This window comes from Phyllopteryx taeniolatus, chromosome 18, assembly GCF_024500385.1.
Source record: "Phyllopteryx taeniolatus isolate TA_2022b chromosome 18, UOR_Ptae_1.2, whole genome shotgun sequence".
In the NCBI taxonomy this organism is placed as follows: Eukaryota; Metazoa; Chordata; class Actinopteri; order Syngnathiformes; family Syngnathidae; genus Phyllopteryx; species Phyllopteryx taeniolatus.
The window spans coordinates 299,512-311,694 of record NC_084519.1 but is presented as its reverse complement, the minus strand read 5'-3'; the positions used below and the strand labels follow the sequence as shown (position 1 = coordinate 311,694).

Genomic DNA, 12,183 nt, shown 5'->3' with positions numbered 1-12,183 from the left:
TCTAAAAAAAAAAAAAATAATATCTCAAATGTTATTACACCAGAACACAATGAGCAATTTTGATTTGCTTTCGCGGGCCAGATATAAATGTGATGTATGACATTAAAGCCGATCAGCCCGATTTAAAATCGGTGTGAAGTCTAAAATATGTGAACAGATGATTACGGTACGTGCTGTCTGTGTTGCTTGCCAGCTGCTCAACCAGATGGACGGCTTTGACACGCTTCACAGAGTCAAGATGATCATGGCAACCAACAGACCCGACACTCTGGACCCAGCCCTGCTGCGACCCGGCCGACTTGACCGCAAAATCCGTAAGATATCCTGACGGATGTATTTTTTGCCAAGTCGAATATCGGCAGTAATGCCTTTACCCGCTCTTCAGATATTGAGCTGCCCAATGAACAGGCTCGTCTGGATATCCTCAAAATCCACTCCAGTCCCATCACCAAGCATGGAGAAATAGGTTCGCAAAACATCCCTTTTCCAATGTTTGGGTTTATACTGGCAACGTCTCGTCCCTTGATGGACGCCGATCAATTTCGCGGTTGATGATGACTTTCTGTTCAGATTATGAAGCCATTGTGAAGCTGTCAGATGGTTTCAACGGAGCTGATTTAAGAAATGTTTGCACGGAAGCAGGTTAGACATACTTGTCTCCTTACAATAAATAAATAGCCCACTCTAGGAACAGAAGTTTGATCCACGCGGGCTTCGTGTGTGCGCAGGTTTGTTTGCCATCCGCTCCGACAGAGAATACGTCACCCAAGAGGACTTCATGAAAGCGGTGCGAAAGGTGGCTGATTCGAAGAAGCTGGAGTCCAAGCTGGACTACAAGCCTGTATAGATCTTAAGCTTTTCATTATTACAATTTCATTCATTTGGTGTTGTATGCATATGGCCAGAAGAAAAATGTATTCATGTTTGTGGGTGCAGCATTTGGATAGTCTGTCATCTACCAAAGTGACTTTTACTTGTTTAGTGGACCCAGTACTGAAAATGGTCACAACAGTTGTATAAAACAAATTTCAAAAAAGACCTTCATATATGGCAATAAACCGTTCTCTTTAAAGCTCTTTTATTTTCAATACATTTTCTTTTATAATCATGTGACAGGATTTATTTGAAACGGTTTAAACGTACTCTAACCAGTTTTCAGTACAAATTGGTTTTCAACTACAGTGCATACAACACACGTTTTACCTCATTCACTACCAGTCCTCCATATTAACATGGATATTTGAATTTAACAGCTGTCAATGATTGTAACAGTAATCTTGTCAATCTAATCATTCATGATCAGGAGACCTGATCACCAATGTCAACGTAATGAATCAACCAGCAACCATTGATATTCAACCTAGAATTAGCCATCCATTTTCTGAGCCGCTTCTCCTCACGCGGGTCATCGGGCAGGAGGCGGGGTACGCCCTGAACTGGTTGCCAGCCAATCGCAGGGCACATACAAACAAACAACCATTCACACCTACGGGCAATTTAGAGTTGTCAGTGAACCTACCACGCATGTCTTTGGGATGTGAGCCACGCAGGCACGCGGAGAACATGCAAACTCCACACAGGCGGGGCCGGGGATTGAACCCCGGTCCTCAGAACTGTGAGGCTGACGCTCTAACCGGTCGCCCACCGTGCCGCCCAACCTAGAATTAATAAAAGGAAAACAATACCATCCAGTCAAATAAGGTTTGACTGTGGTTAATAGTGTGAAGTTCTAAAATGAACATGCATCATACTGTTCATATATTCATAAGGAGGAGACATTTTTCTTTTGTAGCGCTTCAGGAACACTGGGAAACTGGAGCCTATCTCAGCTAAGTGACAAGTGTACGCCAGCCAGTAGTCAGTCCCAGGGCTGACACAATCCTTCACACCTCATTTTGCACCTTCAACGAAAACAACAGGAGCATAAACTCCAGCACAAAATATTTACATTCTTCACAAATTGGAAAACTTGTCTCGATACACACCCAATAAACTGAAACCCTTTCTCAGTGGGAAAAGTACAGTTTTATCATATAAATTATTACAGCCTTGAGTCACATCATTTGAATGTTGCTTAAGATGCTAATGTCACACATGCCTTCTGTGTTGTAAGATTCAACAGGGAAAGGTGAAAACAGGGAAATCAAATTAAAAACTCAATGAAGCCAGAGCAGCAGCATGTTCTTCATAGAAAACCAATACCTAAATGGTATAAAATAATTCCAATATTACTCTTAATAGTGTGACACAGATTCCTGTGGGGTTGGCTAACTGTTACTGGCCCAATGGCGTCATTGTTCAGATGCAGCTGGACCAAGAGTCAGCACAAAGGACTCCTGGATGAAAGCCCTACATATGGGGCAGTGTTGGAAGTGAGCCACACAACTGTCACAAACACAAGCGTGTCTGCAGGGCAGCAAAACCCGGTTGACGGCTGCATTCTGACACACCACGCAGTCTCTGCCCTGCCCCTCGGACCAGCATTGATCATCTTCCTCATCACCCTCTACAACTGCTGCCACCTGTTGGTCCTCTTCCTCCTCACACTCGGGCTCACTGGGACCGGTAACTGGGTCAGTATCAGGATGATCAGATTCTCCACTACCGTTCGCTGACATGAAGAGAGCCTGCAAGAGGGATCGGACAACATTTCAGTTGTATTGAACTCGGACAGGTTTAAAGATAAAGACTGAAACATAAGCTGCTGTGAAAAACTGGAAAAAAGAAAGTACAAGAGTGTGGTCACCTTGCCATCTTAAAAGACATTTTACTAAACCAACTTCTAGTATTTGGGATGTAATATTGGCTCTATGGTATCTACGTCAACGTCAAATATGAATTAAACTCGTTGCAGACTCAAAATTCTCGACGACATCAGCGAAGATCTCCGCCTACCTCTCCACCCCTGAGTCGGCGCTGTCAACATAATAAACACGTGTGCTCTCACAAGTGGGTCTTCTACATGGAGGCAACAAATCAGAGGCAAGAGGGATGTCCTCGCCAAATATGGACAAAGCGGCTACAAAACTGGCTCAAACTGAAGTAGCTGTCAGAGGGGCCTTTTCTGGACTCGTGTATGACAAAACCAATGTATTTTTTTGTATAAATAAATGAAATTGACACTTTTACTAAGTCCATGTTACAGAGGTCTCAGTGGCCAAAATATGGTACCTTCAAAAACATACCTTTAACTCGTACATGTTCCCTTGTGAGGTGAGAAGGTACTGGAAGAGGATCCTTGCAGACAGGTTGTGTTTATTATCAGGTACATGAATAACGCTGACGCTGGCCACCTGAAAGAAGATGACACGAAGGGTTTTGACCTCCCTATTTTAGCTGCAAATAATATTTGAAAAACTCACAATGTTGTAAGCGTCTCGGGCTTCTTGTTCCACCAAGGTCAACACAGCCACGAGAGGATAGCATTGTCTTGGCAATGGGCCAAAATCTGTGAGTCCCTGATCAGCCGGAATACGAGTATAGCGTTCCTCTCTGTCTTCACTGCTGATACTAGGAGAATCGCGTCAAAGGGCCAAACAATCAAGAGTTTATACCAAAAAAATTCATATGTGCCTCCATTCAAATGAGATAATGAATAAATTAATGTCATTCTCTAGCAAAATTTGATTGAGAATTTATTTCTCTCGTAGTATTAAATGTGGCGGTACGGTGAGCGACTGGTTAGCACATACGCCTCACGGTTCTGAGGACCGGGGTTCAAATCCCGGCCTCGCCTGTGTGGAGTTTGCAATGTTCTTCCTGTGCCTGCGTGGGTTTTCTCCGGGTACTCCGGTTTCCTCCCACATCCCAAAAAGATGCAGGGTATTGAAGACTCTAAATTGTCCGTAGGTATGAATGTTAGTGTGAATGGTTGTTTGTTTGCATGTGCCCTGCGATTGGCCGGCGACCAGTTCAGGATGGACTCGTCCGAAGATAGCTAGGATAGGCTCCCGCCCTAACCCTAACCCATAAAAGTAGGCCCGTGAATTTCAAAATAATCCATCTATCCATCCATTTTCTACCGCTTAACCGAGGTCGGGTTGCGGGGGAGTAGCTTTAGCAGGGACGCCCAGACGCCACTTCATCCATCTCTTCCGGGGGGATCCCGAGGCGTTCCCAGGCCAGCTGAAAGATGTAGTCTCTCCAGCGTGTCCTGGATCGTCCCTGGGGTCTCCTCCCGGTGGGACGTGCCCGGAACACCTCACCAGGGAGGCGTCCGGGAGGCATCCGAATCAGATGCCCCAGCCACCTCATCTGGCTCCTCTCGATGTGAAGGAGCTGTGGCTCTACTCTGAGATCCTCCCGGATGACCGAGTTTCTCACCCTATCTCTAAGGGAAGCTCTTCAAAATAAGAGCAAGTAAATCAAAATCAAGTATTATGTATTCAAATAAAGTCCTTAACTTCAGAATAATTCTTTGAAAAAACGAAGAAAATACAGGTAATACTTCATGTTTTGTTATTGGTAGAAGCAAAATCATGCATTGTAAAAACGAATTATACATAGGTTGAAGGGGTTTCCAGAATTTTCAGGTCAATTTTGGGGGTGCGCATTATACACGAGAAATTTCGGTTATACGGGGTATTCCGGAAGTCACTTTGCACTTATATTCTTATCAACAAACATGTTTAATATAGAATACATGGGCTACATTGAATTGTACTGAAACTTTGCGAACACCCTGTATTAAGTAACATTTGTATTTAGCTAAATCAGATTACATGTCAATACATGGATTTTACTAAGCATTGGACAATCCATGACAATGTTCTACCTCGTGATTAATTTTTAAACCCGAGTACCTTCTCATTTCTTCAACAACCAAGTTGGAAAACATTTCACATATTGTGTAAAGATACTCATCTGTTACTCCTCAATTTGCTAAGATCAATTACAATTGGACGACAGATAAATATGGGTAGTTTGGTGAGCATATGAAAAGATGCTGTCATAGTGGCAATTTTAAGAGGTGGGGTGGAATTGGGGGCTCTTCATTTCTCGGTGAAGTAGCCTCATATAAGGTCCAAAGAGATCAGATGACTCCTTGAATACTATATCCTACTCAATTGTTGCGTTCCAAGATTGCAGTGCCAGGATTCATGTAGTGAGCCTCTGGAAAATGAAGACTGCAAATCCAGACATAAATAAAACCTGACTCAAAGCTAGAAATGTTCTTCGCAACTTTTTTATGGCCCAGCAGTGTATTTTCGAAAGGATACAAGAAGGTCTGGCAGTGATGATAGAAGTGGTGCAACGCGTCTTGGAAATGATGGGGGGTACTGAACCCGGAGCCACCCTGGTGGGCCTGCAACGCTCGCTGTAGGACGCTGACCTCACAACCCCAGAAGCAGCTCAAGACGCAGGGCTCCAAACAACATGGCTTCAACCACACACCATCTGTAGAATTTTAAGGGTTTTTATCACGATCTGGAATGCAAAAACATACTGACACAACTGGAGTAGAATCGCTAACGTTGCCCTGAAGGTCGTACTAAACCATTAACCCTGAACTGTCATCATGCAAGATGTCATCTCACAAGGGCTCAGTTCATCGAGCAAATCTTGCCTATGTCTGTATTACCCCCCCCCCCCCCCCCCCCCCCCCCCCGAGTGGCCAACGCACATGCACCAGAAGAGACTGCAACAGATTCATGGCATTTTTATAACTTTCAACGGAGAAAGATGATTTAAGATCTGAGTGTTTCAAGTTTCGATCGCGTTACTACTTCTTTTCCTTTCGACTTGTTCCGTTAGGGATCGCCACAGCGCGTCATCCTTTTCCATGTCAGCCTATCTCCTGCATCATCCTCCTCGAACACCAACTGCCCTCATGTCTTCCCTCACGACATCCATCAACCTGCTCTTTGGTCTTCCTCTCGCTCTCTTGCCTGGCAGCTCCATCCTCATCACCCTTCTACCAATATACTCACTCTCTCGCCTCTGGACGTGACCAAACCATCCAAGTCTGCTCTCTCAAACTTTGTCTCCAAAACATCTAACCTTGGCTGTCACTCTGATGAGCTCATTTCTAATCCTATCCAACCTGGTCACTGCAAGAGAGAACCTCAACATCCGCCACCTCCACCTCTGCCTCCTGTTGTCTCTTCAGTGCAACCTTCTCTAATCCGTCCATCATGGCCGGCCTCACCACTGTTTTCTAAACTTTGCCCTTCATCCTAACAGAGACTCTTCTGTCACATAACACACCTGACACTTTCGTCCACCCGTTCCAACCTGCTGGGACCCGTTTCTTTATTTCCTTACCACACTCACCATTGCTCTGGACTGTTGACCCCAGGTATTTAAAGTCCTCCATCCTCACTCTTCCCCCTCCACCCCTCTCATTCATGCACATATATTCTGTTTTACTTCGGCTAATCTTCATTCCTCTCCTTTCCAGTGCATGCCTCCATCTTTCTAACTGTTCCTCCACCTGCTCCCTGCTTTCACTGCAGATCACAATGTCATCTGCGAACATAATGGTCCAGAGGGACTCAGTCTAACCTCATCTGTCAGCCTATCCATCGCCGCTGCAAACAGGAAGGGGCATAGGGTTGATCCCTGATGCAGTCCCACCACACCTACAGCGCACCTCACCACTGTTCTGCTGCCCTCATACATGTCCTGGATTATTCTAACATACTTCTCTGCCACTCCAGACTTCCGCATGCAGTACCACAGTTCCTCTCTGGGTAGTCTGTCATTGGCTTTCTCTAGATCTACAAAGACACAATGTAGCTCCTTCTGACCTTCTCTGTACTTTTCCATCAACATCCTCACGGCAAATAATGCATCTGTGGTACTCTTTCTAGGCATGAAACAATATTGTTGCTCGCAAATACACACTTCTGTCCGGAGTCTAGCCTCCACGACTCTTTCCCATAACTTCATTGTGTGGCTCATCACCTTTATTCCTCTATAGTTCCCACAGCTCTGCACATCACATTTGTTCTTAAAAATGGGCACCAGCACACTTTTCCTCCATTCCTCAGGCATCTTCTCACCCGCTAGAATTCTGTTGAACAAGCTGGTCGAAAACTTTACAGCCACCTCTCCTAGATGCTTCCATACCTCAACAGGTATGTCATCGGGTCTAACTGCCTTTGCCACCTCTACCTTCACCCTACGTCGCATCTCCATGTATCCTCCTTTCTCCTCTCTACGGACCTCTCAGTGTCCCACTTCTTCTTAGCTAACCTCTTTCCTTGTATGATTTCTTGTACTTTGAGGTTCCACCAACAAGTCTTCTCCCCTTTCCAACCAGAAGATACACCAAGTACTCTCCTGCCTGTCTCTCTGATCACCTTGGCTGTAGTGAACCAATCTTCTGGAAGCTCCTCCTTTCCACCAAGAGCCTGTCTCACCTTTACTCGAAAAGCCGCACAACACTCTTCCTTTCTCAACTTCCACCACATGGTTCTTTTCTCTGCCTTTGTCTTCTTAATGTTCCTCCCCACCACAAAAGTGATCTTACACACCACCATCCTTTGCTGTTTAGCCACACTCTCCCCCACCACTACCTTACCCTCCTTCAGATGACCTCGTCTGCAAAAGATGTAATCCACCTGCATGCTTGTACCTCCGCTCTTGTACAACCCCAATTCCAATGAAGTTGGGACGTTGTGTTAAACATCAATAAAAACAGAATACAATGATTTGAATATCATGTTCAACCTCGAGTTAATTGAATACACTACAAAGACAAGATATTCAATGTTCAAACTGATAAACTTTATTGTTTTTAGAAAATAATAATGAACTTAAAATTTTATGGCTGCAACACAGTCCAAAAAAGCTGGGACAGGTGGCAAAAACCAACATCAATGTGTAAAGGATATCACCACATGGGCAGGTCACCCTATGTTCGTGCCTCTTCTGGAAGAAAGTGTTCACGACAGCCATTTGCATCCTTGTTGCAAAGTCTACCACCATCTGTCCCTCCAAGTTCCTTTCCTGGACGCCGTACTTACCCATCACTTCTTCATCCCCCCTATTTCCTTCACCAACACGTCCATTCCAATCTGCACCAATTACGACTCTCTGTCTGTCTGGGATGCTCAGAACTACTTCGTCTAGCTCCTTCCAGAATTTCTCTTTCACCTCTCGGTCACACCCCACCTGTGGGCCATAGCCACTAATCACATTACACACAACACCCTCAAGTTCAAGTTTCAGCCTCATCACTCGATCTGATACTCTTTTCACCTCCAAGACATTCTTGAGCCAACCCCGACTCCATTTCTCTTCCCATCTACGCCATGGTCAAATAATTTCAACCCTGCCCCTAAACTTCTCGCCTTACCGCCTTTCCACCTGGTCTCCTGGGCACACAATATATCAGCTTTTCTCCTAATCATCATGTCAAGCAACTCCCGAGCTTTTCCTGTCATAGTCCCAACATTCAAAGTCCCCACATTCAGTTCGAGGCTCTGTGCTTTCCTTATCTTTCTTCCTAAAAAACCACTTTCCACCTCGCCTTCGTCTTCGACCCACAGTAGCTGAATTTCCACCGGCGCCGTGTGGCGGACGTTGTTAACCGACCCGGTATGGAATGAACGCTCATATTTGTTTGGCAAGGTTTTAAGCCTGATGCCCTTCCTGACGCAACCCTCTGCCTTTATCCGGGCTTGGGACCGGCCTACAGTTTGCACTGGCTTGTGCCCCCCATAGGGCTGCATTAAGTTACGGTCACATTACAATCTTGTAACTCAAGGCACCACTGTATTTGTATTAGGGCCTGACCGATTAATCTATCGGTCGATTTCAGCCCTTTTCAAAATAATCATAATCAGTCGAAGTTTGCTGATTAAATGCCAATATAGTCAAAAAAAAAACGTAAATGCTGTTGAGTGTTGGAGTTTTACAGAATGATGCCGTTTGTCCACTACATGGGGGTCTGACTCCATTCAATCACATCTTTCCTGAGATGATGACATGGTTGACCGAGAACTCGCGTGACAGTGGGCGAACACGGCCAACATTCACAGCAACAGTGGTGGATTACCGTGTTGCATTTGTGCTGCAGCTTGATATTGCTTTTAGAGCAAAATCTTGTGCTCGTCTACTGCCACCGTCAGCAACATGTGGAGATGGAGAACACTATATCCTCAATCCACTGCGTAGAACAACCATAAGGGTAAAGTTTCAGTGTTTTTTGTGTCAACACACATTTCTTAAAACAATTCCGTTTACAGGAAACTTTTTAAAAACAAGAATTGATTGTACAGTATGTAAAGGCTCAATGGGGCAACATTTTGCCTCTGGACTGTGGAAAACCGATGGAAATGTTTTCGAATCCAAACAAATGGCAGGTAAACCTTCATGCCGTTTGAACAGACTGTGCCTCAACATGGAGGTTCCACTGTATTTTTTATGATTATGTACCATATTTCTTACCTGCAACAGATGCGAATCCTGAACCCATCTCGAGGGAAAAAGGATTAGTCACCTGAACCATTTTCTTTTCGGGAGTTGGTAGGATGGACTGTGCGTCATCAGAGCCACGCAAGATCACTGGGACATCAAACCCAAACCTGCAAGACATTGAAGCAAAATAACTATATATATATATATATATATATTTTTTTTTTTTTCTAAATGTCTTGATGTGACTGGTTATCTTGGCTTAACCTGGATTTAAAGTGGGGATGTCCCGATTCGATATTTGAATATCAGCAAAAAAAAACGACTGTTGGATTATATGCGGCGGCACGGTGGCCGACCGGTTAGAGCGTCAGCCTCACAGTTCTGAGGACCGGGGTCCAATCCCCGGCCCCGCCTGTGTGGAGTTTGCACGTTCTCCCCGTGCCTGCGTGGCTTTTCTCCGGGCACTCCGCTTTCCTCCCACATCCCAAAAACAAGCATTCATTGGAGACTCTAAATTGCCCGTAGGCGTGACTGTGAGTGCGAATGGTTGTTTGTTCCTATGTGCCCTGCGATTGGCTGGCGACCAGTTCAGGGTGTACCCCGCCTCCTGCCCGATGACTCCGGCACGGTTAGGGTTAGGAGAAGCGGCTCAGAAAATGGCTGGACGGACAGATGGATTATATGCTGGATATAAAGGTTCTCAAATATAGCCACTCTTATACAAGCAGTCCATTCCAGGCTGCGCTCCGAGCACTTCAATCCAGCAGCGCCCATGTGATCACGACGGGGTTGCTAAGGTGCTCATAAGTATAAAGTGAACGTCACTTGCTTAAAGTTGTTTATTGACACTCCGATTGAAAGTCGTCGTAAAACTAAACCAATATAACAAAATAATGCACCGTTTGGATGTGGCGCTTCCATCACAGACTGTTTGCTCACAAAAATTGCCAGCTCAAAGCACCACTGATGAGCTCACTCTCGCTTAAATCTCTCCAAAAGAAATGCTGTATAATCACATGCAGACAATAAAATAATACTCTCAGGCATATATTCTTGAAACTGTGACAAATGAGTTATATTAACAATTTGCGATCGTGACTGCCTTCTACTTCTTTTTTTATGTCAACTGTGTATCTGTAGCTAAATTTGTAAAAAAAAAAGAATACAATTATTTGTGAAATTTGGGGAACGGGAGTGGTTCACACGGGGGGCTAGAACGAGCTGAACACGCAGAAGTAGAAACGGTGCGAATCGGTCGAGAAATAAGGAAACTAGCAACATTTGTATAAGAATTTGAATTTTGAACATTTGTGAAATTTGGGGACTGGGATGGCTAGAATGAGCTGAACACGTAGAAGTTGAAACGGTGCGAATCGGTCGAGAAATAAGGAAACTAGCGAAATTTGTAAAGATGGTGAATTTCGGGCTTTTCATTTGAAAATTGGTGAAATTTGGGAAAGGACTTCAGCTCAGCGTTCGACACCATCATGCCCCAACTCCTCTCCTCCGAGCATCTCCAGCTCAGCGTCTCGCCTGCCATCTGCCAGCGGATTTCCAGCTTCCTGACGGGCAGGACACGGCAGGTGAGGCTGGGGGAGGCCACCTCATCCGCACGCAGCATCAGCACCGGGGCGCCCCGAGGTCGTGTCCTCTCTCCGCTGCTCTTCTCTCTCTACACCAACGACTGCACCTCAGCGAACCCGACTGTCAAACTCCGGAAGTTTGCGGACGACACCGCTGTCATCGGCCTCATCGAGGACGGTGACGAGTCTGCGTATCGACAGGAAGCGGAGCGGCCGGAGCTGCGGAGCTGAACACGCTCGAGACTCTCGAGATGATCGTGGACTTCAGGAGGCATCCTTCGCCACAGCTGCCCCTCACGTTGTCCAACTACCTTGTGTTAACCGTCGAGACCTTCGAGTTCCTGGGAATTACAGTCTCTCAGGACCTGAAGTGGGCAACCCACATCAACTCCGTCCTTAAAAACCGAACCGCCCAGCAGAGGATGTACTTTGTACTTCCTGCGGCTTCTGAGGAAGCACGGCCTGCCACGGGAGCTGCTGAGGCAGTTCTACACAGCGGTCATCGACTCGGTCCTGTGTTCTTCCATCACAGTCTGGTTTGGTGCTGCTACAAAAAAGGACAAACTCCGACTGCAACGGACAATCCAAACTGCTGAAAAGATTGTCGGTAACCCCCTACCCGCGCTTGAGGACTTGCACGCTGCCAGAACTAAGACAAGAGCGTGCAAAATCCTCTCGGACCCTCCACATCCTCTTCCAGCACAAATGATGAAAACGATGATGTAAATTTCAATCCAGCTGTTTCGCGCCCTCTTTACGAGCAGCCGAAAGACTCACGCAAAGGAAGTAGCAGCGCTTCCTCGATTTTAGCTCGTCTGTGATACCTCCTTGATGCTCGGTACTCACGCGTTCGGAACATTGTAATTCGGAGAAATGAGATCCAGCCACACATTACAGACTTGTTCCAGAGCTGTTGCTCTGTTTCCAGTGAAGTAACACGGCAAAATAATACTTACCAGCCAAGGACAATGGCGGCTGTAACAACGAAACACAAAGAAACTACGCTAATATAGAAGAGTGGCGAGTACTCGTACAATGTGACTAGGAAACATCCTGCCATTTCCTATCAATTCTACGATGGAACCAAGTAATTCCTAAAAACACACTCCAAAATGACAACTCTCGACGGCCATGACAGGCGCAAGCTTAAACTACGGTGGCTCTCGACGTACAATGCGCACGAAATAGATTTACATTAAACGTATTACTATAATAATTGTTACTGAGTAATGGG

The 12,183-nt window shown here is 45.6% G+C and overlaps 2 protein-coding genes across 3 annotated transcripts in view; one reads left to right on the top strand and one right to left on the bottom strand.

Annotated features, from left to right (window-relative positions):
* The window catches only part of psmc6 (proteasome 26S subunit, ATPase 6), a 20,264-nt gene extending 19,188 nt beyond the window's left edge, over positions 1-1,076 (top strand). For both annotated transcript variants that reach the window (XM_061754086.1, XM_061754085.1), the window contains exons 11-14: positions 194-314; positions 386-466; positions 571-642; positions 729-1,076. In XM_061754086.1, coding sequence (XP_061610070.1) covers positions 194-314; positions 386-466; positions 571-642; positions 729-847 — 393 coding nt within the window. In that variant the 3' untranslated portion in view covers positions 848-1,076. The remainder of the gene's footprint in view (positions 1-193; positions 315-385; positions 467-570; positions 643-728) is intronic.
* cgrrf1 (cell growth regulator with ring finger domain 1) lies at positions 1,062-12,183 on the bottom strand. The gene is made up of 6 exons (XM_061754094.1): positions 11,906-12,183; positions 9,397-9,533; positions 5,220-5,397; positions 3,363-3,510; positions 3,186-3,293; positions 1,062-2,627 (listed from the first exon to the last, which is right to left on the bottom strand). Exons 1-6 carry the CDS (start codon positions 12,007-12,009, stop codon positions 2,292-2,294), a joined length of 1,011 nt encoding a protein of 336 aa, XP_061610078.1. The 5' UTR covers positions 12,010-12,183; the 3' UTR covers positions 1,062-2,291.